This window comes from Centruroides vittatus, unplaced genomic scaffold (assembly GCF_030686945.1).
Source record: "Centruroides vittatus isolate TY-2023 unplaced genomic scaffold, ASM3068694v2 contig_863, whole genome shotgun sequence".
Lineage (NCBI taxonomy): Eukaryota > Metazoa > Arthropoda > Arachnida > Scorpiones > Buthidae > Centruroides > Centruroides vittatus.
In genome coordinates, this window is record NW_027122563.1 from 218,414 (window position 1) to 244,906 (window position 26,493).

General features: G+C 28.8%; 1 protein-coding gene across 3 annotated transcripts in view; it reads left to right on the forward strand.

The window, feature by feature from the left end:
- Positions 1 to 26,493, forward strand: part of LOC136982787 (multiple PDZ domain protein-like) — a 242,190-nt gene that overhangs the window by 206,210 nt on the left and 9,487 nt on the right. For all 3 annotated transcript variants that reach the window (XM_067279293.1, XM_067279294.1, XM_067279295.1), the window contains 7 exons: positions 1,992 to 2,063; positions 3,524 to 3,692; positions 6,993 to 7,327; positions 10,299 to 10,382; positions 13,397 to 13,621; positions 20,548 to 20,664; positions 20,743 to 20,849. In XM_067279293.1, coding sequence (XP_067135394.1) covers positions 1,992 to 2,063; positions 3,524 to 3,692; positions 6,993 to 7,327; positions 10,299 to 10,382; positions 13,397 to 13,621; positions 20,548 to 20,664; positions 20,743 to 20,849 — 1,109 coding nt within the window. The remainder of the gene's footprint in view (positions 1 to 1,991; positions 2,064 to 3,523; positions 3,693 to 6,992; positions 7,328 to 10,298; positions 10,383 to 13,396; positions 13,622 to 20,547; positions 20,665 to 20,742; positions 20,850 to 26,493) is intronic.

Below are 26,493 nucleotides of genomic sequence, written 5' to 3' on the forward strand. Positions count from 1 at the left end.
GGTATATTACTCTTATCACCATAAACACAAATGATAATCACTTTTCTGCACCAATTTCTGGTTCTGTTAAACATTTTCATTATGTTGAATGGTTGTAAATCAGCCAAATGCAGGTATCCTTTGTATAACACTGTAATTACAATCTGAAAAAGTGCCATGTTATGCAAATTCATTCTGTACAAAACAAAGGACTAATACAAAACATGGAGTTAGGTTCCAGAAGTTAACAAAAGTATGCTATTCTTTTTCATGACTAAGAGAAATATGTTTATTAAAGCAACCAATAATTATCTAACAATCACAATTAAAAGTATATTATGTGTTAATATTAATTTTAGTTAAACCAGGGCTTTTTCTATTTGCAAAGTATTGTCATCTGAGCTTTTTTGTTGATCTTGATCAGAAATATCAGCAACATCATCATATTTTATTTTTACCATAAAAATTTTTTAGTTTTATTTTGATAAAACTAAAAATATTGATCAAAAATGTGTTCTAGAGGATTGTGTTTGTTCAATTAAAGACTGAGAAATATTTTTTCCAGAATTTGTGTTTGAATACCAAATTGTTAGAGTTGGAAACAGTTTGAGTACCAAGATTGTACATTTCTCAATCACAACACAAAAGATTCACACTAACACTAAATATATAACCTTTAATTTTATTAACCATACAAAAGTAACTCTATCTTGTATGTTTTTGGTGGGTTAATCTCACACTTGGAATCTGATGACTATTAAAATGCACTGCCACATCATACACAAAATTGACTTTACAGAGATACTGCTGTATTTTGTTTGTCATTTTTAGGTAAGTGTTTAAAAAAGATTAATAATACTTATTTTAAAATGTTTAAATAAACTACTAAATACTTAACCTATAAAAACAAAACACAGTTACAATCATAAAGCAACAAAAACACCTGGTTGATAGGAAAGTTAGTACAATTTTTTTTTTCTTCCTTGTCCTATCAGTTTTCATTAGACCTGACAAAAGACACAAAACAAGGTGAAAATTTCAATATTCTAAACTCCATGGGCAAATTTGAGATGACACACATGCTTACTTGAATAAAAAAGAAATATCAAATAACGAAGTTTACATTTAAAAATTGTGAAGTTTTGTACAGAGGATTTCCCAAATTCTTGAACTGTATTAGAGTGAAATCGGAAATCGTGTTGTGGAAGTGCCATGTTGTACAAGGGATACCTGTATATGTCCTACAACATAGCAGATAGCTTGTTCTTGGTCCTGGGTCTTGCTTCCTCTGGTAGACAACAGCAGAACATTTCTACCTTAGTATTTGAGGATTTGAGTGGAGGTAGGATACTTAAACAAACTTGTTTCTGTATTTAAAAAGTGTCATTCATCCATTCTGGTAGAATGATACCCAGTTTCAAAAATTGAGTTGTAAAAGTTCTTATAAGAGCATTTTTTTTTTAATAAAAACTTACTTTATTTCCTGAAATAAGCAGTTAAGTTGTCTTTATTAATATAAAAATAACAACTGTACAAGTAAATTGGAACTATACATGCAGAGAATCACACCTAAAAGCAAAATTTCCAGCAAAGAAACTTTGCTGAAAATTTTGCTTTTAGGTGTGATTCTCTGCTTTATTAGTATGGTGTTAAGTTTGCATATTATCTATGTCGATGATTTATTAAAGAATAATTAATAGTTTTAATAATTTTTAATAGAAACTTTCTTTTATCAGATTTGTAGTCAAAATGACTAAATGGATCAGATTTCAGAATTAAAAAATGCTGTATTAAAATTTATAACATTGTTTGATCATGAAATCTGACCATAGTAAGTAGTAAAGTATAGTTATATTCAAAATGTTAATATAAATATTTTATTTTTAAATTATTGTTAATTAAAGCTACTATATGTATAAATAAATATTGTCAGTTTTGTGACAATATTTTATTAATGACAGTAATTATTATGTACAATAATAATTTTTTTTTAAAATTCATATAATTTTTAGGCTGGTTTATGTGTAGGACATATGATATTGGCTGTAAATGATACTGAATTAATTGGAGTTGATTATACCACAGTAAGTGCTTGAAACTACATTTTACCTGGTCAGAATAATATGGCTAGTTCATTCATAGAGAAATTATGTAACAAATTAACATCAAAATTTTGTAAATTGTAATTGAAAAACATTATAAAATTTTGGCTCTATACAGCATATTATAATCAGTTATGTAAATAAGTGAAAAAATGATACATGAATAAATAAGTAAATTTTTTATAAGTTTTTTTCTTTTTTTTTTAGTTTAGTTAAAAGAATTAAAAATTTTTAAAATTATCTAAAAGAATTTAATAATAATAGTATATTTGGTAAATTTATATCATTACTTTTGTATTACTTTTTAAAAAATTTTGTTAATATTTTCATTATGATTCAGGTTTACAAAATATCACTGTCAAAAGATCCAATTTACATATACTTAGAAAACTATCATTAACTCGTCCAAATAAAATGGCAAATGAATACAAACATTTATTTATTTTACAAATATAAACATCAATCGAAATCCAATGCATAGCAAATAGACACCCACAATTGCTGTAAATAATTAGGCTATATTTACTATGCATCGAGTTTCAGTTGATGTTTATATTTGTATATCTATGCCTTGCCGGGGTATGCGATGGCCGACTGAGTGCCTTGAGTGGATGTTTCTGGCCAAGGGCATGAGTGTGTCCCCAGTCGGCACTGTATTAACCATCAATACATTAGGCTTATATATACTGGAAGAGGAGATCGGACCGAAAGGTCTCAGTAGCATAACTGGCAACGCATCTGCATGGTAAGCAGAAGTTGCGGGTTTGAGTCCCCTTTCGGGCCGATTCTTTTCTTTCAGTTTATTCTAAATTAATTAATTAAATATTATAATAATTAATTTTAATACGATGTGGTGCCTAACACTTCCCTCTAGTGCCAAATTTATTTTCCATTTTATTTGGATATAAAAATAAATAAAATCAGATCTCTCCTTTTTTTATTTTGAATTGAAGTATCTTTAAATTAAAACCAGTCTTTATCTGAAATTTAATATCACTTTTCCATACAAACTCAGGACTATTTATGTATTAAGTTATGAAGATCATACAAATTGAGTCTTTAAAATCCTTATTAATTCCAATCAGAGACAGATAGCCATATCCTATCAAGAAAATATCAATGATTTTTTATTTTTGTTACTAGAAATGTCTGTATGAATGTTAAATGGAGAAAGAAGAGGAATTAAAGATTATTTACTTTTAAACATTACTAGAACAATTTAAATAAAATTCTGATATTGTTATTCTGACCATTTAATATTATTTTATTATAAGAACAGTTTATTAAACAGTTCTTTTTATATCTTAATAAATTAGCAATTTAGATTAACTGATACTTTTTACTATAACTTGTGCTTAAATACATATTTTATTTGACTATTAAATTTACTTTGATTACTACTAAATACATAGCTCAGTTTCTTTTTATTTTATTTTTTCTAGGCAGCTAACTTGCTAAAAAGCATAGAAGGTTTGGTTACTCTTGTAGTTTCAAATCCTCACAAGTCATCAACTACATCATTAATATCAAATGAAAATGAAGATAGTTTAGATACAGAGTTACCACAAAATGACAATTCTTTAAAAACAGATATTAAAAAACAAGAAAAAAGTAACTTCATTATATTTTTTTCTGAATTTAATTATTATTGTATTAAATTAGTAAGAATAAAACGTACATAATATTTTAGTAATCTAAATTGTCTTAGTTTTATAAGAAAACATAACTTTAATAAATACTACCACAAATACAAATGTGAGAATCATTTTACTATGTCTCTACTTTTGTAAGTTTTAAGAACTGAGTTAAAAGATTTGAAATGTATTAGGATAATAGTCATAAAACAATTTGTGTTTGTTCTAGCAGTGTTGATGCTGGATGGAGATGAGTCAGTATGGAGAAACGATATAGTATTAAAATCTGAAAACATGCAAAATTGGAGATATAACAAAGTGATTTTCAGTTGGCCACATGTATAAATTTTAATTATCTTATTAGCCTGTGGTATTTGATTTTTTTTTTGTTTAATTTTTTTTTATTTCTGGAAGAAAGGATGGAAAAAGAAAAGAAATTTCTTTTCTTATATGGTATAGAATTAATTATTAAAGATAATTTATTGATTAAAAAAGTTAAGACGATTTCTAATTAATCATACCAAAATGGAATGTGTGTGTACAGATAAATTGTCAAAATGAGAATTAAATCTCATCTATTTTTCACTGTATTTAAATTTGTTCACAAGACTTGAAAAAATCATCTTACAGAAATTAAAGAAATCAAATTTTTCTGGAGATTGAGGAACAAGGCTAATATTATAAATGAAGTATTCAGTGAAAAAGTGGTACAAGTATAAAAAAGTGCAACTTGAATAAAACAAAAGAGAAACGTTTACTGGAATATAAATCAAACGTACTACACCTTTAATATATCCAGTAGGAAGTCTTTAATAGCTTAAAAATAACTTGAACTTGTGTAACTTGAATGTGTTAATTAATGATAAAATTTAACATTTAATAAAAATATAATTTTTTAACCAATTAAATAAATAAACAGATATATTTATTTACGTATTACAGATATTTATTATTATTTTGTTTTAAAATTAAGACTTTCTATATTTTTAATAAAGAAACGTTTTTTGTCATTTGTACTACATTTTCACTTATCTCTTCAAATATTTTCACCAATTGATTGAATATCTATTGCTGGATTCCCCAAACAGCTGTATTTATAAAGTTGGCAAGAAATAAACTTACTTTTGTTTTTTCTTCTTGAATAGTTGCCTATGGTAACATCATGATTTAATATTGAAAAATGTGATAATCAAATGGTTGGTGAAAATAATTGATATAACTCTCTGATATTATATCAATTCAATCTGAAATAATCATGGGAGAATATAGTAAAATAATAATAAAAGTTTCCAGTATCAGTATAGAGAAACAAAAACAACATAGCAAGTCTTTTGATGTTGGAACTACTATAATACCCATTAATGTTTTTATAATACCAGAATCAAAAACATCTGTTAAAGAACATTTCATATTGCAGTAATTAAAGAATAAGAAGATTAATGTTTCTTTATTAAATATTAGGGACCGTCCATAAATTACGTAAGGGTGATTTCGGCCATTCTAGACTTCCACTCACTCATGTGTAAGAAACTGTAATATTTTCTTTGATCCCCCCTTCCCTATCTTACATAATATTTAGGCATGATTTAAAAAAAAAAAAAATTTATGAAACCCTAAAAATCTTAGGTTCAAAAATATATAATTATTAATTAGTTAATTAATATGCACTATTATTTATAAAAGATTTTATGTGAACAAATTTAAAAATATAAAAATTTAATGAATTTGAATGAACAATTTATTTTAAGAAGTTTATTTTTTAATTATTAACAATCTTTTCATTATTATTATCATTAATCAATGTCATAATATTCATTTTTATATTAATTTTAATTTTCACAAAAGGATGCAAAAAACTTTGACAGATCGACTAGCTAATGCATGTGTAAACAGAAACGTCATACAAAACAAAACAAGAGAGAAACCACCACATGGCCTTTCTTCCACGATAGAAAAGTGTGTAGAGCGAGAGTCTGCGAGCGTTATTATTCTACATGTCACACAAGATGGCATCAGTACAATGAGCGTTCTTAATAGAAACTGTCAAATTGAAGCCAAGTTCAAAACTCCACCACTCAACGAGATCAAAAAATAAAAATAAAGAATATTACGTAAGACGAGGTCTATTACCCCCTATCCCTGAGTAAGAAATTGTAAGAAATCCTTGACCCCCACCCACCCCAAAATACCTTATGTAATTTATGGATGGCTCGTTATCTGTGCTAAATATGTAAATATAATAATTTGCCAATTTTGTTTTTTGAATTATAATTATTTTTTGTATGATAGAATAGAAAGTGTTCAATGAAGGAATTTTTCTTTATATTTCATATACTTGATTTTTTTGGTCACTCTTTCTTTCTGTTTTTTATTCAATAGAAGACATTTTCAATTTATTTACTTTACGTATTTACATGTTTTTTTTTCTTTCCCTTCATATTTATAAGTTCTTTTACATATTTCAGACATTAGAAATTTGTCACTACATTTATTAGTTCAGTTTCATTTTGTTATTCTAGCCATTTTTATATACCACCTTTCATTAATCACCTATAATCATTTTCAAACTGTTTGTTTTTATTTTCTTAACAATCATTCTTTAGAAAAAAGAAAAATTTTAAAATATGTTTTTAATTTCTCTATATATATAAACTTTGTTTTTAAAATATTGGAGACAAATACAAGTAAAAATTTGATGTCTTCATATATTTTTTACAATCCAGATGCCAGAGGGATTTTTAATCAATTTACATATTTATAAACAGAGTTTCTGTGTTGTGAAGAATGTATTAAGACATCAAAGTTTTATTTGTATTTACTCTTCAATCTATTAAAAATATATTTTATCCTGGATTTTTAAAGTTTTCAAGTATATAAATTAGCTAAATTTTTATATTATTAATAAATAATAATTTTAAACTCAGTCACTAATCATATACTAAATTTGGAGAATATAATATTATGTACTTAATAATAACTTTTCAAAAAATTGAAGATTGTTGGGAAATTGAATTTAAAATAGAGTTGTTAAGAAAATAAAACAATAAAAATTATTCATTTATTTATTCAGGAAAGAATTTAAAAATTGTTTAGATAATTTTTGCAGATTTTTCCTTGATAATTATTTATTTATACTACTACTAAAGGAAATTTTGGTAATTAAATTGATATTTTTATAATGATATAAAGTTAAAATAATTAAAATAAACATTATTAATCAGTTTAATTACATTTTATTACAATTAATTAATTTTATGATTTTTATTTATTGTTATAGTCAGTCCTCCAGAACCACCACCTAAACCTCTTCATTTAGCTGTGAAGTCTCCATCAACAGTTGCTCCTACAATTCCTACATCTGCAGGATGTCTACAACATATTTCCACATCCAAATTGTCAACAACACCTAAATATAAACTGTTACCAATGCCTCCTATAAATATAGATGATGATGCATTATCATCCTCATCATCATCGTCGCAAGAAACAATCAATACTCAACCAAATCCAAAAACTTGTGAAATTATTCCAGGACAAGAGGTAACTATTGAAATTTGTAAAGAAAAAATGGGATTAGGACTCAGTATTATTGGAGGCTTTGATACACCATTGGTAAGTTTAAGAATAATTCTTTTTGTTTTTCTATATACTAATATATAAAGTAAGAATGTCTGTTTGTTTGTTGGAGGTAATCTCAGAATCTACTGAACTGATTTTTAAAATTCTTTAGCTATTGGAAAGCTTATTCCTGATGAATATAGACTATATACTGTTTTCATATTAAAAATGGAAAATGCACAAGAAAGATATTTTTACCACAGCATTTGTCTTTCATCATCATTTGTCTGTTCCATTCAAGATCAATCTCATTTGCCACTTGGTTGGCTTTTCTAAACCTATCTATTTGGTTTCAGTTCTGATTCATGCAGTTTAGATAGTTGTGTATATGCTTTATTTATAATGTCTTGGTTGTTCATTTCTTAAAGTAATACTCTTATGTTATCAAGCATTTAAAACTATAAGAAACAAATTTACTTCCCTTAGATGAAACAACTTTTGTATGTAGTCCTATAGTATTTTTGTGTGTTCATTGTTTTAGTATTAAGCTTACTATATTATTATTTAAAAATAAGAATTAGTCTTATGTTATGAGATATCTACCTACATAAATTGAGTTTTTTATATATATATATATATATTTTTTTTTTTATCTCCCCTATAAACTCCTAAACTTTTTGACCAATCTGGAAATTTTACATAGTTACTCTCTGCCACTCTGAAGGAACAGATCAATAGAACAGATTTATTTGATTCTTAACAATGATAAATAAAATTTTTTAGTTTAGATATACTTTGGGAGGAATACAATCATTACAGCTCTTGCCTGAGAAATGCAATGGCCATTCAGTTTGATATTAAAGTAAAACTTTCATTAATTTAATTTTTATATCAGCCAAAAGTAGATATTGTAACAACGAAATAATTTTATAACAACTAGAATTATGAAAGTATTAATGTAATACCGTAATGCATTCAGATTTATTGGCTTTGGTAATTACTGGTAAAACAGTAAATTTTCAAAACATTACAGTAATTTTTAAACTTTGACTTCAAATGCAAAAAATGCATTTGGAGTCAAAATTTTTCTCTTCAAAAAAATTGCTTCTATAGAGTGCATTCTTTAATGAGTTGAAATGATGATAGTTGAAAGATTAAAAAGCTCCATAGGTTAAAGAGGTAAAGAAGAATGGTACACAACAATTTTGCAATGGACTATCACATGTAGACTAGTTTGGGATCAGGGGAAAACTTCATTAAACTTTTTTGTCTGGTCAAACTTTACAGATATAGAATTTCAGAATTTCCCATACTGTTCTGAGTTAACTTTGATACCAGCTTCAAAGAAATCCACAAGATCCATATTTGGCTTAGAACTTAGTCATCATAACTTTACCAACAGAAGACTGACTAATCTTACTTAATTGTACTATAAACTAGTACACAAAAATTTAAATTCTCTTCCCTTTCTGACTTGTAGAGGATTAGTGACTTCTTAACTCTAAAACATTTATAAAAAATGAAGTAGAATCAAAAATTAAAAGTTCAAAAAACAAACCAGTTTCCAACAAAGAGAGATTCTTTTTATTACTGTAAACTTTTCCCTAAATGCATTTCGCCAGATACTCTGGCCTCTTCAGTAGGGTTGATTACAAGTACACAATACAATTTAAATTTCCATCCACGACACACATCCAATATTAATTTTCATACTGCGATTACAGCCAGCCTTCTTTCACAGCAAACTTTGATTTTGCCACTCCCATGACACACTCTTCATTTCAGGTGTCTGATGTTGAATTCATATGGTCTTATGACTATGCATTACAGAAATACATCTCCTTCATTCTCACAGCCAGTTCTGTATAGATGCTTTCCTTACCTTCTTATAATCTTGTGTCAGTATTTTCATGATCTACTGGAAACAAATCTTGTTACCTAGTTTATATACCATGACTATCTTTTACAGCTGGTTTTTCTATATCATTGCATTGTACAGTTTTGTACCATAAACATTTCTCAGATACATTTAGATTTTGACAAAAAAAATTCAGTAACTGCTTTCTGCTTAGTGTGTACTTTATATTTGTAATATCTGCCATTTTGAAACATCTGTGGTTGCACTTATGAGACCTATCACAGTGCCACTCAGTATGGTGAAACTAGAGAGCTGTAGTGACCACTTAGTGATGTATACCACAATCTATCGTTCCCAATCTGAAAGGAAAAAATTAAAAACATATCTTAATACCACTCTGCTTAGTTTTGAATTTTCTATAATAAATTGTAGTAATATTGTTACTCATCCAAATCCATGTATAAATTTTATGAAAAACTTCAGTTTTTTTTTATTTCTTTCATATATTAGCATATAAAAATTTACATGCTTGATATATGAAAAAAAAATTACATGCACTCTAATGAATATAAAATATATTATACTTATTATAAATACTTATTCTTTTATACTACTTCAAATGCTTATTATTATTATTATTATTTTAATGGTGATGTATTATATATTTTTAAACCAATACTTTCAAAAATCTGATGATACATTTTTGTTCTTAACATTAGGCTTTTAAATACAACAGATAACGGAAAAATTCATTTCATTACTATTAAGATATAATTTATAGAATTTTTAAAGATAAAATTTTTCTTCAGTGAAAAAAGTATATATATATATAGGTCCTGTAGCTTAAAGTCTGGCTTATATATGTAGGCTGGTTTTTTTTCAACCTCCGATGGACGATAAAACAAAGACAAGTGTTAATAACAAACTGAATTTATTACCAAAAGTTAGGTACAAACTTGGTTATGTTTTGTACCTAACTTTTGGTAATAAATTCATTTTGTTATTTACATTTGTCTTTGTTTTATGGACCATTGCAGGTTGGAAAAAAAGTGCCCTCATATGTATATATAAAATGATTTTTTAAAACCAAATTTTGATAAAATTTCAGATAATTTATTTTAGACATATTTAATTTAATATGTATTATTTGAAATTTTTATACTTCAGGGTGTTGTTATGATTCATGAAATTTATCCAGATGGTGCTGCAGCTGTAGATGGTCGTCTTATTCCCGGTGATCAGATTATGGAGGTGATTATTGAAATTACATATTTCATACTTAGTTTACTTTAAAATTCAAAATTATTCAGAAAGCTAGATGTTAATTTTTATTATAAATTTGATATACAATTTATTGGAGTTGTTTACAATTTATTTTTAATTATATTACATTATATTTTTAAAATATAATGTAAAAAGCATTTGTATAATTCATAAAATAATCAATCAATCAATATATATTATAAAAGTAAGTGTACAATGTGTGTGCCGCTAAAACTCAAAAACGAGCCCCAGTACAATCAAGGGAGTTATATGGTGTGGTAGCCCTCTATCCCCCATCCATGAAGAAGGTTCCCGTTTTTACCTGAAGGGCGCACTGTTCAAAACATAAGGACTGGAAGTTTTGCCCTCTAGAAATTTCTAGAACAGTCCAGAACATTTGAGAGCATTCCACAACATTCCAGAATGTTCTGAGATGTTCTGGAACGTTCAGGAACATCCCAAAACATGTATTCCTTAACAATATCTGAACAGGAAGTGGACGTGGGGATGAAATAACAATGTATTTTTTAACAATGGGAGTGTTAAGAGAAAGCGACGTGCAAGATTTACAGGCACAGATGCAGTTTATGTGGGAAATCGAACATATTTTTAGATCCATCTAAAAATTCTCTAATTAGTCTGGAAACAGGTGGAACCTAATTCTTGCATTCTGTAAAAAAAAGGTAAGATTGGCTATAATGTAATAATCTTCACTATTGTTACTTTTTGCCCAAGCAATACCGGGCTTATCTTCTAGTAATAAATATATCACATTAAGAATTATTATTTAGTTTAAAATAATCTTATGTAAAAATATATCTCAATGTTTGAATGTTGATTATATATAATTTTATAGTTTATCTTCACATATTATAAATTAAAAATAATTGTTATAGTGCAGTTTTGGTTTTCTAAATTAATTAATTATTATAATTACTTAATAAAACTGAAAACAGATAATAGACCATTCAGAGAAAAGTTTTGTGGTAAAAATATTTTATACGTAAGGCAAATTTATTAGTTATTTTGTAGTTATTTTTTTTTTAATCTGTAATTTACATCATTGTTGAGAGACAATTAAAATTTGACTAGTGTTTTTAGTTTCTTAGAATAAATAAACATTAGAAGCATCAGTGCTCTCTTACAGATATTTGGGATATTGCATTTATCTTAACTATTTAATTAATTTTCAAATTTTCAGAAGTAAAATTATCATCATCATTGAATTTTCTTTGTTTTCGTTACTACCACAACTTTAACATTTTTCTTACTAATTTAAATGTAAAGTCAAATCTCTATTGTTAATCATTACCTAATAATAATATTTTAATATCTGCAGTGGCAGCCTTAGGGATGGCGAGCAGGGCAATCGCCTGGAGCCTCACTCTTGCAGGGGCCTTGCGCAACAACTCGAGTAGAAAAAAGTTGATATTTAATTTTTATATTATCCTTAGCTATTAGTTATAAGCTGCAAACATCATTTTTAAATCTCTGTGTATATCTTTTAAGGCATTTATGTACCTTAGTTTATCATCATTACTAATTTGTCATCTTTATGACTGTTAACTTTTATAAATCTTCTAATATAATATTTTAACACTCTAAATTTATTTATTTATAACTTTTGCATTTCTCGTCAATCATCAGAAATATCTATTTTCAATTTACATACTTTGCACAAAGGACAAGGGCCTCACAAAGATCTGCTGCCCGGAGCCTCACAATCATTAAGGCCGCCAATGAATATCTGTTCTATTTTCTTGAATATTCTGACAAGTTTCTTAAAAATGAAGAAGACCCTAAGCTTGTTTTATTATTGATATTAGGAAATTGAAAAATTATACAATTGCATAATTTCTTGATTATAAAATATATAAATTTATAAAAAAAATTAATATTCTGCTCAACATATAAAATATAAAAAATAAAGCTTCTTTTAATGTATTGTTGTTGATTTTTAAATTACCAAAACAAACACTAAAACTGGAACTCTTTGACAGAAAGTATACAAGAAAGTTTTCTCTTTCCAGAAAATATATAACAGAGACACAAATGTTTTTGGTCTGATTTATAGGCCTACGTCTGTTTCACTAACATTCTAAATAAAAATTATTTTTTGGGATGTTGAATTGCAAATTAAACAAATATTTAAAAAAAGTTTTTTTTAAACGTTACTTTACATATGTGTATTAATACTTGTCTTAAATTAACAATAAAATAACTATAAATGAAAATAACATTAAGTTGTTATTTTTTACCTTGTGTGTTTGGTCATAAAATGACTGCCAGGCTTCCAATAATGACTCTCAATCTTTATGATTAATACAGTTTTTTTTAAATGTAGCTTTGAAAATTTCCAGAGCTCTCCTATATTTTGTTGAAGTCCAGTTTAATTAATTTTTTTGAAACCATGTCTTCTTTTCTCTGTTTTTACTGTCAAAACTATAAACCAGACCGAAATCAGGTGAAATCAGGCCTATAAATCAGACCGAAAACATTTGTTTCTCTGTTTATATATTTTCTGGAAAGAGAAAAGTTTCTTGTATACTTTATGATTTTTAACATTTTCTTTAATTGTACAATCATGCAGTTATTGAGCAATATCTGTAAAAATAATAAAGTATTCATTATATTTTGGTTGATTAAATTTTTTTGTTTGAATAATTTAAGATTTTAATTAGATTATATTACAAATGGTTATAATATGTGAAATTTAATTATGCTGCTTGTATATTTCATAAATAATTTCATATAAATATGATTTGATAGATTGTATAATATATAGTAAACCTCATTTTTGCAATCTAATCTTTTATTGACTAAGTATTATAAACTGAGGATTTATTTTTGAAAATACACTTTAACCTATTATATCATTTTCAAATAATCATTAAAAATATAAATTATCTATTATGACTATGTAAAATGTATCAGTAGTACTACTAAACAGAAATCTATTGTATTATACATGTAGATTGTAAAAAGTTATTCATATATTTTAGGTAAATGGAGAAGATTTAAGAACTGCAAAACATGATCAAGCTATTACTGCACTGCGTCAAACTCCACCAGTTGTACGAATGGTGGTGTATCGAGAGGCAGGACTAAATCATGAAGATGATTTGTATGATATTTTAGAAGTTGAACTTCATAAAAAATCTGGCCGTGGTCTAGGTTTGAGTATTGTTGGTAGGAAAAATGGTCCAGGAGTATTCATTTCTGAAGTGGTAAATATTTTACTTTATATATGAAATAATAATTAACGTACTAACTTTAATTGAATAATTGAACTTTAATAATAATTTATATTATTCAAGGAAGAAAAGCAATTAGACTAGTCAATATATGTGCATGCACATTAGAAAAAAAAACTGGAAAGTTACAACAAAATGCAACGTGATCTAAAAATCACAACAAATTATTTAAACAAATTTGTAAAGTTTAATTTTGTATTACTATAAAAACAAATAAATGCATACATATAAGAAATTTTTATCAATATTTTAAAATGGAAAGTTTATACCTTTTCTTTTATTAAAAAGTTATATTTTAAATACTAGAAACCAATTTTATATGAGGAACTAAACTAAAACTCAATTCCTCTTTACTATTAAATTATATTTATCATAATAATTTTTAACATGATACAAAGCTAGTATAAATATATCAAAATATAATGTTAAAAGTGACTGTTGAATGGGAAATTTGAATAAAATAGCCACAATAATCAGTCATAAAAAATCTCACTCTGATTATCTACTGAATGTACAGAATAAAGAAATTTTTTTCATAAATATTACATATAACCATTCAGAAAAAAGTTTTGTGATGTAAAAGTATTGTTATATGTAATGCAAATTTATTAATTATTTTGTAATTATTTTTTAAAATCTGTAATTTATATCAGTGTTGAGAGACAATGTATCACAGAATTTGTATTGGTGTTACTTATTTTAAATTTAAAGTGTAAGAAGAAATTATTATTATTATGTTGGGTTAAGTCAGATATTAAGGTTAAGGGAGACCGGTTAACACCGGTGGCTGTGTACTATGCCGGACCAAAGTCAAGGCATAGTAACCAAAACAGAAATTAAAGGTGTATCAGTGTGTGTATCTGTATTCAGGAATTTTCTCACAATATGACATGTATTCAATATAGTGGCCTTCTGTAGTGTGATGTATGTGTTTCTATTCAATTGTAATGTGCCCAGGCTTTCGTGCAGTGTGTGTGGTATGACACCTGTAGAGGAGAGAACAACAGGTACAATAAGCACCCTATTCATCCTCCACAGATGCCTTATTTCCTGGGCAAGTTCTGTGTACTTGCTAATTTTTTCAGTGAATGTATTCTGTACATTGTGAGTGTTTGGAATGGATATGTCTATAATGTATGTGATTTTATTGTGTTTGTCAATGAGTATGATGTCTGGTCTGTTGTGGTAAATTGTTTTATCTGTGATTATGGCTCTGTCGTAGTACATTTTGTGCGTGTTGTTTTCCAATACTGTCTGTGGAATGTATTTGTAGTATGGTTCGTGGATGTCTGCTAATTTGTGTTTCTTTGCAAGCTCTTCGGTGTATTATATTTGCTACTTGATTATGTCTGTGTAAATAATCTGTCTGTGCCAAGAGCTTGCAACCAGAGGTGATGTGTTGTATAGTTTCTGGCATGATGTGACATTTTCTGCATGTGTCATTTGCGAGTGTTGCATCTTTGAGTATGTGTTTTCTGTAGTTTTTAGTATTTATGACCTGATCCTGTATGGCGATAATGAATCCTTCCGTCTCCCCAAAGAGGCATCCCCGAGCTAACCAGCTGTTTGACGCAGTTTTGTCAACAAAATCCTGGGCCAGACCATAAGGATGCCTGCCATGGAGTGCCTTTCAAGCCCACGATTGCTTAATGGTGTCTGTGCTTTTTATATGTTGCGTTGTGTCCATATGATGTGAATGTAAGTTTAATGGTGTGTTATTTGAGTCTGCTAGAGTTACTGCTTTATGTAATTGTGATGTTTCTTGTTTTTTGTAGAAAAACTCTCGCAGTGACTGTATTTGTTTGTAGTGAAGGTTAACTATATCAATCAGGCCACGTCCGCCATCTTTACATGGAAGGGTTAATCTTTCTGTGGCGGATTTAGGATGTTGTTTATGCTTAGTAAGTGTTGTTCTTGTTTTCCTTTGGAGTTGCTCAAGATCTGTGTGAGTCCAATGTATAACTCCAAAAGAATATGTGAGTACTGGGATGACATATGTGTTTATTGCTTTAACTGTGTGTTTTGCATTTAACTGTGTTCTGAGAATAGCATTTAACCTACTTTGGTATTCTTTAATTAATCTTTGCTTTATTTGTGCATGTTCTGTTAGTTTGGCCTGTTGGAATCCTAAATACTTGTAGAACTCGCCCTCTTCCATGGATTCAATAACGTCTCCATTTCCAAGTGCAAAATCTTCTTTCTTCAGGATTCCTTTTTCTATGTGAACTGTTTTGCATTTATCTAGGCCAAATTCCATTTGTATATCCTTGGTGTGTGAATGTGTGATTTGTAGGAGTTGATGAAGTTGTTTTTGTGTGGATGCATAAAGTTTTATGTCATCCATGTACATCAGATGTGACAGTGTATACTGTGTTATTTTTTCATGCCTGATATTGTAGCCATATTGCGTGTTGTTTAACATGTTGGATAATGGATTCAAGGCTAGGCAGAACCAGAGAGGACTCGAGGAATCTTCTTGAAAAATTCCTCGCCTAATAAAGATTTGGTTTGTTTGTATGGAAGTGTTATGAACCCTGAGATGTAGTGTTGTTCTCCAGTGCTGCATAGTGTTTTGAAAGAATGCAATGAGTGATGGATGTATTTTGTACATGTGTAGAATATGTAGCAGCCAACTGTGTGGAACACTGTCGAATGCTTTTCTGTAGTCTATATATGCCATGTGTATGTTTCTGTGTTGTTTGTGTGCTTGCCGTAGAATGACTGAATCTATGAGTAACTGTTCTTTGCATTCCTTGTGATTTCTACGGCAACCTTTTTGTTGTTCCGTTAGAATGTCGTGTTCTTCAACATGTTTGTATATTTTGTTTGCAATACAGGATGTCAATAATTTGTAGAGTGTTGGAAGACATGTAATTGGTCTGTATTTTGTGGGCCAGTGCTGCTTTCGCCACCGGTAACCAGGGAGACTGTGGCCTATTTTTCGAACGTGAGCCTCTGCCTAACTCACGAACGCGGACCTTGTTAACCCGGGCGACGTCCGAGCCGGTATCACATTTAGATCTGGTTGCTACCATGATACATATCTCCACAGAATGTGGGTGTGTGGTCACTCTTAGCTTCATTTCTCCCCATAGACCTTACTGGCATGGGTGTCCCTACCAGGAGCTTGTGCTCCAGCCTGCATTACCCTATGGATCAGTAAAATTACTGGGCTCTCCCACCACAACCAGGTGGTGACCATGGGAGAGTTATTTATTATTATTATTATTATTATTATTACAATTTAATTAATAAATTAAAAGTTAGGAGCATAGCAATAGTGCCTAACAAGCATAACAAAATTAAAAAAAAAAAAAGTTTTTTTACATATTTATTGTAATTATAACAAGCAATTATTTATTGTGATATTGTTTCTATGCCAGACTACAATTTTTAATCATATTTTTAATTTATTCAATTCAAAATATGTTCTCCATCTCAAATTTGTAGTGTCTTTTCCCTGTATACATCATTACGTTTCCTGACAACAACAGAGTCATCTATGCAATGCCATTTAGAGGAAAATTTTTGAACTGAATTCACGTGACTTCTGGTCTAGACTGGAAGTTTGTATATAATTAATCATGGCCTCCTGCTCCTAAGCTTTCCATATTTGGTCTTGACTTTCATCTATCTAACAGTTCTAGAGATTAAGGAAGGATAGACAGACAATGAATGACAATGGAAATTTATATGTCTACAATTTTTTCAAATTGTAACTCAATAATAATAGATGATAATTTGTTTTGACAAACTAAAGCAGACAAATTTATAATTATAGTTGATGTATATGAAATATACGTCAGCTATAATTATAAATTTGTATATGAAATATACATAACTATATTAAGCATTGAAAATATATCATTTAGAAAATTGATTTTGTTTAGAAAATATTTTTATGGCAATTATTAAATGGAACTTTAGAATTAGATACACCAGATAATTTATAAAAGAAATATATGTTATGTAAGGATTAAAACACTGACAACAATTTTATTTTAAACCACACATTAATTTTTTATATTCCTTTTATTCTCTAAGTTGATATAAAATTCAACATATATAGTACAGATTCAATCAGATTCTTTACAAGCCATATAATACAAAATGTATAATTCATAAATGATAATGGTTAGTTGCAATAACTTTCCAAAACTGGGATAGAATAAACACACACAATCAAACCAATACCAACAACTATGCAATTAATAAATAAAGAAATATTTACTAATGTTTTTGTCCATCTAAAATAGACATCATTCAGTACATAACACAGAACAAAATTAATTTGAACATGTAAATTCTTTGTAAAACACATTTGGTTTTAATGTAGCTGTTTTGTTCTGTGTTATGTATCTGATGATGTCTATTTTAAATGGATGAAAAAATTAGTAGATACTTATTTATTAATTACATAGTTGCTGGTATTAGTTTGGTTGTGGGTGGTTAGTTGGAATATATTATATCCCTTTCTTAAAGCAGAATTTGATTAATGTGTGAAATTAATTGTAACAGTCCTTTCATATATGTGGCAGAATTTTTATTAACACTGCTTTCACAGCTGTCTTTGCTTAACATAGATATGTTTTTATCCACAAATAAGGAGTTGGTGAATATGCTATTTTCATGCTGAGGGTGATTTCCAATATAGATATGTAGTTTAATTATGATAGTTGTGAAATTTAAGACATTACTGCTGATGTGATATTATATTATTTATTTACAAGCTTATTTTAAAACTTCACATTAGGTTTGCAGAAAATCAAATTGAAATATCTGCAGTTAAAATGAATATCAGGTTTATTATGTATGCTTTTTAAGTTATGTAAAGGATATAACACTATACAAACAGTAAAAAATACTCATAGTGTATGGGGAAGATGCTCCTAAATGTTGGACATGTCAAATATGGTTTTGAAATTTTGTTTGGAAAATTTTGAACTAAAAGATAGAAAACATACAAGGCACCCAAAAAAGTTCTTGATGAAGAGAAATTTCAGGAAGAAATTATTAAAAATCAACAAATAACGACAATTTGTAAATTTGCAGCAAATCTTAGTGTGTCGCCAATATAATGATTGTGTTTCACATGCATTAAGTGGAAAAAAAAAACTGAATCCAGTATAATTTTGTGTGACAAAGGTTGGCAGCTCTAAACTCTCATTTTATTTTTAAATTAGTTACTCACTTTTATCACAGAAAATTTTTTTACTGATGACAAAATTAAAATATTTGTTATTAACCAAAAATTTGTTCTAGTGAGTGGTGACTGTTTGGTCAAGGTACCTGTACCACTGTGTTTGATTAACACGATTTTCATATATGTGATAGGATCAAGGGATTAATTGATCACATTAATCAAGGGATACCTGTATGTACTGATGTCATATTCATGACCTAATATTGATCATATTTGTTATATAGGTAACATCAGTATTTCAATTATGAGACAAACAACTTTATTCAATAACATAAGAGGGTTTGTCATTATTTAATTATAATAAAAATTTGATTTAATTAAGCACAAGAAGCATTTGATTTAAATAAGCACAGCAAATTTAGCGTTATTTTTTGAATTTGATTGTATTTGGGAAAATGTTTTTATTTTCACTATGATTAAAATACAGTTTTGGGAAAAGTTGTTAACCCAATAAACATTTTTATTATCTTGGAAATAGTAACAGTAATAATGAAGAATCATCTTATCTTATAAATCTTATAATAAATACAAAATATTGTTCAGGAACAAATCAAAATAGTTTACATGAAGTAACCATACTCAATTACTTTGTGCCATAAGTAATTGAGTATGGTTACTTCAGTATTGAGTAATTGAGTATGGTTATATAAGTTCTGGAGGCGAAAATTGGATGAAGGTTTGGGTAGCATAACTGGCAACACGACTGCACAGTAAGTCTGGAAGAAAAGTATCTGTCCTGCTTTGGGCTGATTCTTTTCTTCCAGAACCTTCTAAATTAATTATTAAATTGTTAATTTAAATTATAATTATTAAATTTAGCAAGAGATGGTCCCTAACAACTGCATCTAAGGCCAAATGCTTAACATTACTTAATGATAGTAGTAATAATACAACCTGATACAATTTGGCAATCATTTGGCTTTAAAATATATTTTAATTACTGAAGATGCAAATAAACAGATATTTGAATATTACAAACTAAAATAAAGACAATGACTAATGCTCTAATCAAGGCAGGAAAATCTTGACGCATCATGCACAAACACGTTATTTTGGTCGCATTTCTTGATAAAAACTGTTCATTTTAGCATACGTAACTGTACAGATATTCAAGTTCCCATTTATTTGAAATTTTAATGATTAGTGAATTTTGAATTATTTATCAAAATTTATTAATTGGGTTGCAATTTAAACAAATTGTAGACCTATAAATTCCCACTGTCATCTGTCCATCTGTCTGTCTTTCCTTAATCTTCAGAATGGAGTTAGATAGATGGAAGGCAAGACCAGATATGGAAATGTTAGGGGCACGAGACCCTGATTAACTATATAGGAACTTCCAATGCAAACTGGAAGTCACATTATTTTAATTCAAAACTTTTCACCCAAAAGGTGTTAGATCGATAACCAGCATGACTTTATTGTTAAAGGAGAAGTATGATGTAAAGGGGCAAACCACTACTAATGTTAGGGGAGAGCATATATTTTAAATTAAGTAAATTAAAAGTATGATTAAAAATTGCAGCCTGGCATTATGACAATGTCACAATAAATAATTGCTTGTTATAATACAGATTTTGATATTTATATTTTTAAATCATGAAATCTCAATCATTATTAAATATATAATTTATAATAAAAATGCTTAATGAAGAAACAATATATTAAATATTTTACATATTTTTTTTATTTGAAGGTTAAAGGAGGTATAGCTGAAGCTAATGGCCAACTTATGCAAGGAGATCAGATTTTAGAAGTAAATTTACATGATTTAAAAAATTCTACACAAGAACATGCTGCTGCCATTTTGAAGGTAACAATGATGTTTCAATTATACATAAATTATCAAATATTTGAATGGCTTTTAATGTTTAAAATATAACTTTTGTAGACAACAATGGGAAAGATAAATATGAAAATTGGTAGGTTAAAAGCAGGATCAAGAAGAAGTACTTCAAGCAGTCTTTCAAGTCCACAATTAGATGATAATACTGAAATGTAAATATCAAGTTTATATATATATTATGATTTTTTTCTATAAATTTATTTTTAAAATCACTTGGAATAAATGAAGCTATAAATATTGAAAGTCAGAGCAGTTTTTTTATGATAAAATTTTATGGTAAATTTATCAGAAATATAGTAAAATTAAATTTAATTGATAATTCGGTGTAAATATTTTAAACTTTTAAATTAACATAAAAGTATAAAATTTTTAATATTATTCTTTAATTGACACAACAATTTGTAATTTTATTTTAAAAATTAATTGATGAAGTTAAATAATATCTAAAATAAAAATCAGGAGTAAAATAGTAACATCATAAGTCTGAAAAAAGAATAAAAATAGTATCCTTATTATATAAACTACTTTATCAATATATTTAAATCAATAAACAGTGTCTCATTTATGGTCTTTCTATTATGTTTATTTGGAAAAACATTTTCCAAATTAATCAACAACCTGGCTCTTGAGTTATATGCTATTCAAATTATCATATAACAATCTTATCATTTAACTTTGTAATACATTTTTCTTACGTCTGAATAACTTTGCTTTTTATTCTTAACACTAGAATGACCATACTTTTGTCAGAGTTGGAACAGTTACAGTCTATTTTTACTACCCTTGCTATATATGTTCTTTAAAAGAGGAGAAATATAAATATAAATAAATACATATTTATTTGTTAATTAATATCTGATAAATATAACATTTCTATGAAATTGAAGTTAGTATAAAAATAAAATAAGCTCTGTATAAGCTCTTCTGAACCAGCTTCCCCTAGGCCATTACCTGAGTTATCTAATGCAGCGGTCTTCAAAGTGGGGTACACCAAGTTTCCCTTCAAAATACTATATGTTTATCCTGTCCGCAGTCTGTTTAATCTTACACTCATTCTCCCAAAGAAGTAGGCTCATGATCTCTTGCGATCATGCACAGAAAAAATTCAAATTGTGGGTAGCAAGAAATTTAGCAGGAATTATGTATTCATAGTGGAAATTTAGAAAATTTTTCTGACACAAAAAATATGAGTAATTTATTCCATAAACATAGAGGGGGGTACAACTTATAATTATTTTCACCTTAGGGGTAGGCAATCAAAAAAGTTTTGAGATCACTGGTCTAATGCATTAGTGCAGCCCTAGTCAAAAGATTTTCTGTTGGTAACATTTGTATGGATGACCCAGGACTATTTGCTTCCAAATATCATCAAATATGTTGTAAAATACATTTATTGTCATTCTTGGGATGCAGCTCTCATGGAATATTTATTCACAATCTGATTTACAATATGTGTGCCAAATTTTGAAGTATTGTAAAATTATATATCTTCAGGAAGCTTTTTGTTTCCTTGCATGCTTCATCATTTGGATGCAGATTGTTCAAAGCTAGAAACACTTTTTTTATTACTTTGAATATATAGTATGGCAAGGGTAGACCTATCTCCTAGTTTTCAATCCCTACCAATAATTGCTAGAATAAGGTTTTTATTAGTAATTGTTACAGATTGAACTGTAAAAGGAAAATATGCACAAACATGTCAGCACTTGTCAATAGCTAGACATAGTAAATATTTACAACATTCACAGAAGTGCATGTTGTAAGTGCATATATATATATACATTGACAAAAAGTTATTCACTCAGAATTATCTGATTACTGCAAAATTCAACATATATCTATTTCAGACAATTATGTAAACAATTACTGTTCTGGTTGCTAGGCAAAGCCACCATAGTGTCTTAAAATTGCTATTTTAGTATCCTAAATAAAGGCTCACAAAGGCTCACTGTGTTCAGAATTTTCATTGTACCTATTGTTTGGAGATCTTCAAATACCATGCATGTCTGTATGATTCTGTCAAAGATATAAAACACCTGACAGAGTTTGAGAAAGGCTACATCATCTAGCTGAGGACAGTGAGGTTTCATTTTGCTAAGTTGCTCACCATCTAGTTTATTCCGATCTGATTGAGATGTTGGGGCAATGGATACATAAGAGCACATATATATGGTAGGTAGGCTCTGGACACCCATACAGACTACAAGAAGAGACAATTGTCTGATCATGACACAAGCAAACAGCTGCAACATCTTTGTCTATCTTGTTACAGGATTCTGTAATTTTCCATACAATTGGCAGGTGACTAGCACAGAGGCAAATATTAATGAACAGTACAACCACTATATATTCTGCCAATAGCACCCCAACATCATCAACTTCGTTTTCAATGGTGCCATGACAGAGAAGTATAACTGACATTGTATCATCTTTAGCAACAGATCCCAGTTTTGTTTAAATGGACAGCCATCCTGCTAGAGTGTGGCTGGGTGAGTTCTTCACTTCCATTTTTACTATTGAGTGGCACATTGCAATCACTGCCGGAATGCTGGTTTGGGAGCCATCTCATATGACAGTTACCTCCAGAAGTGATGCAAATGACATTGATGGTGCACTAGTATGTTCAGGAAGTCCTGCACCCTTGTGTTACGTTTTATGGCATGATATAAACAGCCATTTTCCAGTATGTGTGTGGTGAAGATAATGCTTCACCACACACAGCTAGAGTTTACCAGGAATGTCTCCCATCACATTGCTATATTTCCTTGGTCTTCTATGACTGAGAGATCTGGGGCAACAGTTTCAACTTCTAAGGACAAATCTGTCATAGGATAGCATATGGTGTGCCTGTATGCCTTATATCCAACTGTATTGTTGCATATATCAAAACAAGAAATCCTACAGAGTACTAAAAGTTTTTTAAAATTTTATCATTATTCCATAAAAATTGTTCCCTTGCTTTGATATTGTATTTACTTAGTACCATTGTCATTACCTTGTTGATTATCCGATGGATCGAAGTCCACGGATGTAATAAGGATGTATATTAAGGACTCAAGAAATGACCAATTACACGTGCACGAATTGGGCGAAACAACAGTAATTTATTCTAACAGTACAATAACCGCGAGATGCTTCCTAACCTTCAAGTTTACACGATACACGACTTAAAACTAACGAAATTTACAATACTCTATATACATATATACATACACATTCTCCTTCTATACAATAATTGCATATATTAGCCTTCGACGAATCACGGTATTACGTTAAGTGAATGCAACACGATCTCGAGTTCCAAGCGTTCCTTTTCTTTATGTCAATTCTCAAAACTAATAGTTCTGTCCGATACCTGAACGTAATTTACGTCACCAGAAGTACGTCCCTCGTTGATACTCCTCAATTACACTACGATGGAAACGGATTGTGCTTCCCGACTGAAAGTGGTCGCCCTTTCTAGACTCCTGTTCTCCCGGTCTAACTCCGACGTCCTTGCTGACCTTCCTCGACCTTCCTCGACGAATCCAAAAACAGCCAAAAAGTGTCCTCAATCGTGAGAGTTCCTCAATTTATACTTCCCACTCTCCGGAAGTCCGCTTCACTTATTGTCCCACTCTGAACCAATCAGAAAGCTTTTCACGTATCCTAAAGTGACATCATAAGAAAATTCCACGCGACACGGTACAAACCAAGAAAACCCGATACATACAAAAAAGGAAACCGAGAAATTAAATTAATAATAATAATAATAACAATAATACATAGTTGCGTAGCACTACAACCTTCACACTAATAAAGCTTCATTTCATTCCAATGTGGTTGTTGTTATTGAGAGATAGTAATGCCCATGAACAAATGCTACTAAAAGGGATACATAAAACATATGTACAAACAAAATATCCTTTATTTCCCTCCAAACTGGTTCTTTTAGTACAGATATCAACATTACTAATTAACAAAAGGTGGTCTATTGTCCTCTCATAAGTTTATAGGTAATGCACACGTATACATACAGTATCAACCTGACCAACTTACAACTAAACTTATACCTGTCTTAAACCTAAGAAAAAAGAAAAGGAAGAAACAGACACTTAGAGAAGTATGTCAGATAGACAGAGGAAAGTAGAAAATACCCGGGTCTTCTTAAGTGATAGGTACCAATGTGGAAGGTGTCTCTTCAATATCATGCTTTCGGATGCCTCCCTCCTTCATAACCAAAAAAAAAGGGGTGCCTCATAGATCTCCAGTCGTACTCACTGTCTTTACGACCCTTCTCTTTCTGTTCTTTTCAACCTCTATGGTTTTTCTTGGCTTTGCAGTCCTTTTTGTCTCTTTTTTTCTGGTTTGGAGCACTGTCTTGTCCTGCCATCCACTCTGAGATCTTGACCAAGAATGACTATTCCATTGGCAGTTTTGCCTCTGGTCCTTGCATACCTTTTGTTTTCCCTGAAAATTCAGAGAAACGATAATTCCCCTACTCTTTTGTTCTACCAAGAGTTCTGAGAAGGGGTAGTCCCTCCTTAAGGCAATGAGATTTAAGATAGAAGCTTCTAAAAGGAAGTTATGACAAAAGGAAAGAATCAAATATAAAGATAAATAAAAAAATATAACTAAAATACATATAACAATATGGCCAACAGCCACACCAATGCCTTCATCTTGATGTATATTGTTTTGTCAGTGAGGGTATATGAATATGAATGTGTCAAAATATTTGAATGAAGAAAAGCCAAAAAAGTTTCAAACTCGTACTGTAAAAATTATGAGCATGGCATATCTGCAAGATTTATTAGCAGTCAAATTGAACATTTTGGCTATTCTAGTGTTAAATCATATTTAATTAATAATCTTTGAGTAATAATTCTTAATAAACATTAAATAATTTTTTATATAAAAATAAAAATACATAAGAATTAATCATTGACCAAGATTACTCTTTAAATTCTCTTATGTAAAAAAGTCAAAATATAAAGAAAAATTAATCATAAAAAAAATCAGTAAGTAATATATTTGGCAAGATTACAAAGCTTTTAGTTAAATTTCTTGTCATTTATTTTTTGTTGTTTTTTAATTAGTCTTTTTTTATAAATTTATTGTAAAATTTATCTCTTCTTTTTATTAGTGTTTTATAATAATTACTAATTATTTTAAAACATAAAGAATAAAGTATCCTATTAAAGTAAATAAAAAACTAACATTAGAGATATCTATATGAAAATGAAAATATACATATAAAAATAATAAATTACAATGTTTATACTGTATATCCAAAAAAGATACCTTTGCTGCAAATTATAGTGATATATTTTATAATGAATCAGCTTACTAATTAAATGAAAAAACTTCTTTACATTGTTGTTCTAATCAAAGGTGAAAAACTGCTAATTGACCAGTAGCTTAAACTTGTAAGAGATAATATAGGTATAATTTACTGTCAGTCTCAGTTGAATATTTAACTTATTTTATTTATCTTCATTTTAACAAATTTTTGTTGCTCAAAAACATTTTGTGATATGGCTCATAACTATCTACTATAGATGACTGTTTTATTAAGCAAAGTCATCCAGTTGATAAGCAAACCAATTAATAACTGGAAGCACCCCGAGCTTCACCAGTTATGTCACTAAACATGTTTCAAATAAATCAATCCCAACCTTCTTCACGAGTTTTTGGAAAAGGTGCGCAGATTATTTGAGTAAATATGGTATTTTATCATCATATACTTATTTTAAATTCAAAAGGTAATGTTGCATGTAAAATGTTTATTGCAGTTTGATATAGTAAGGAGGAAGT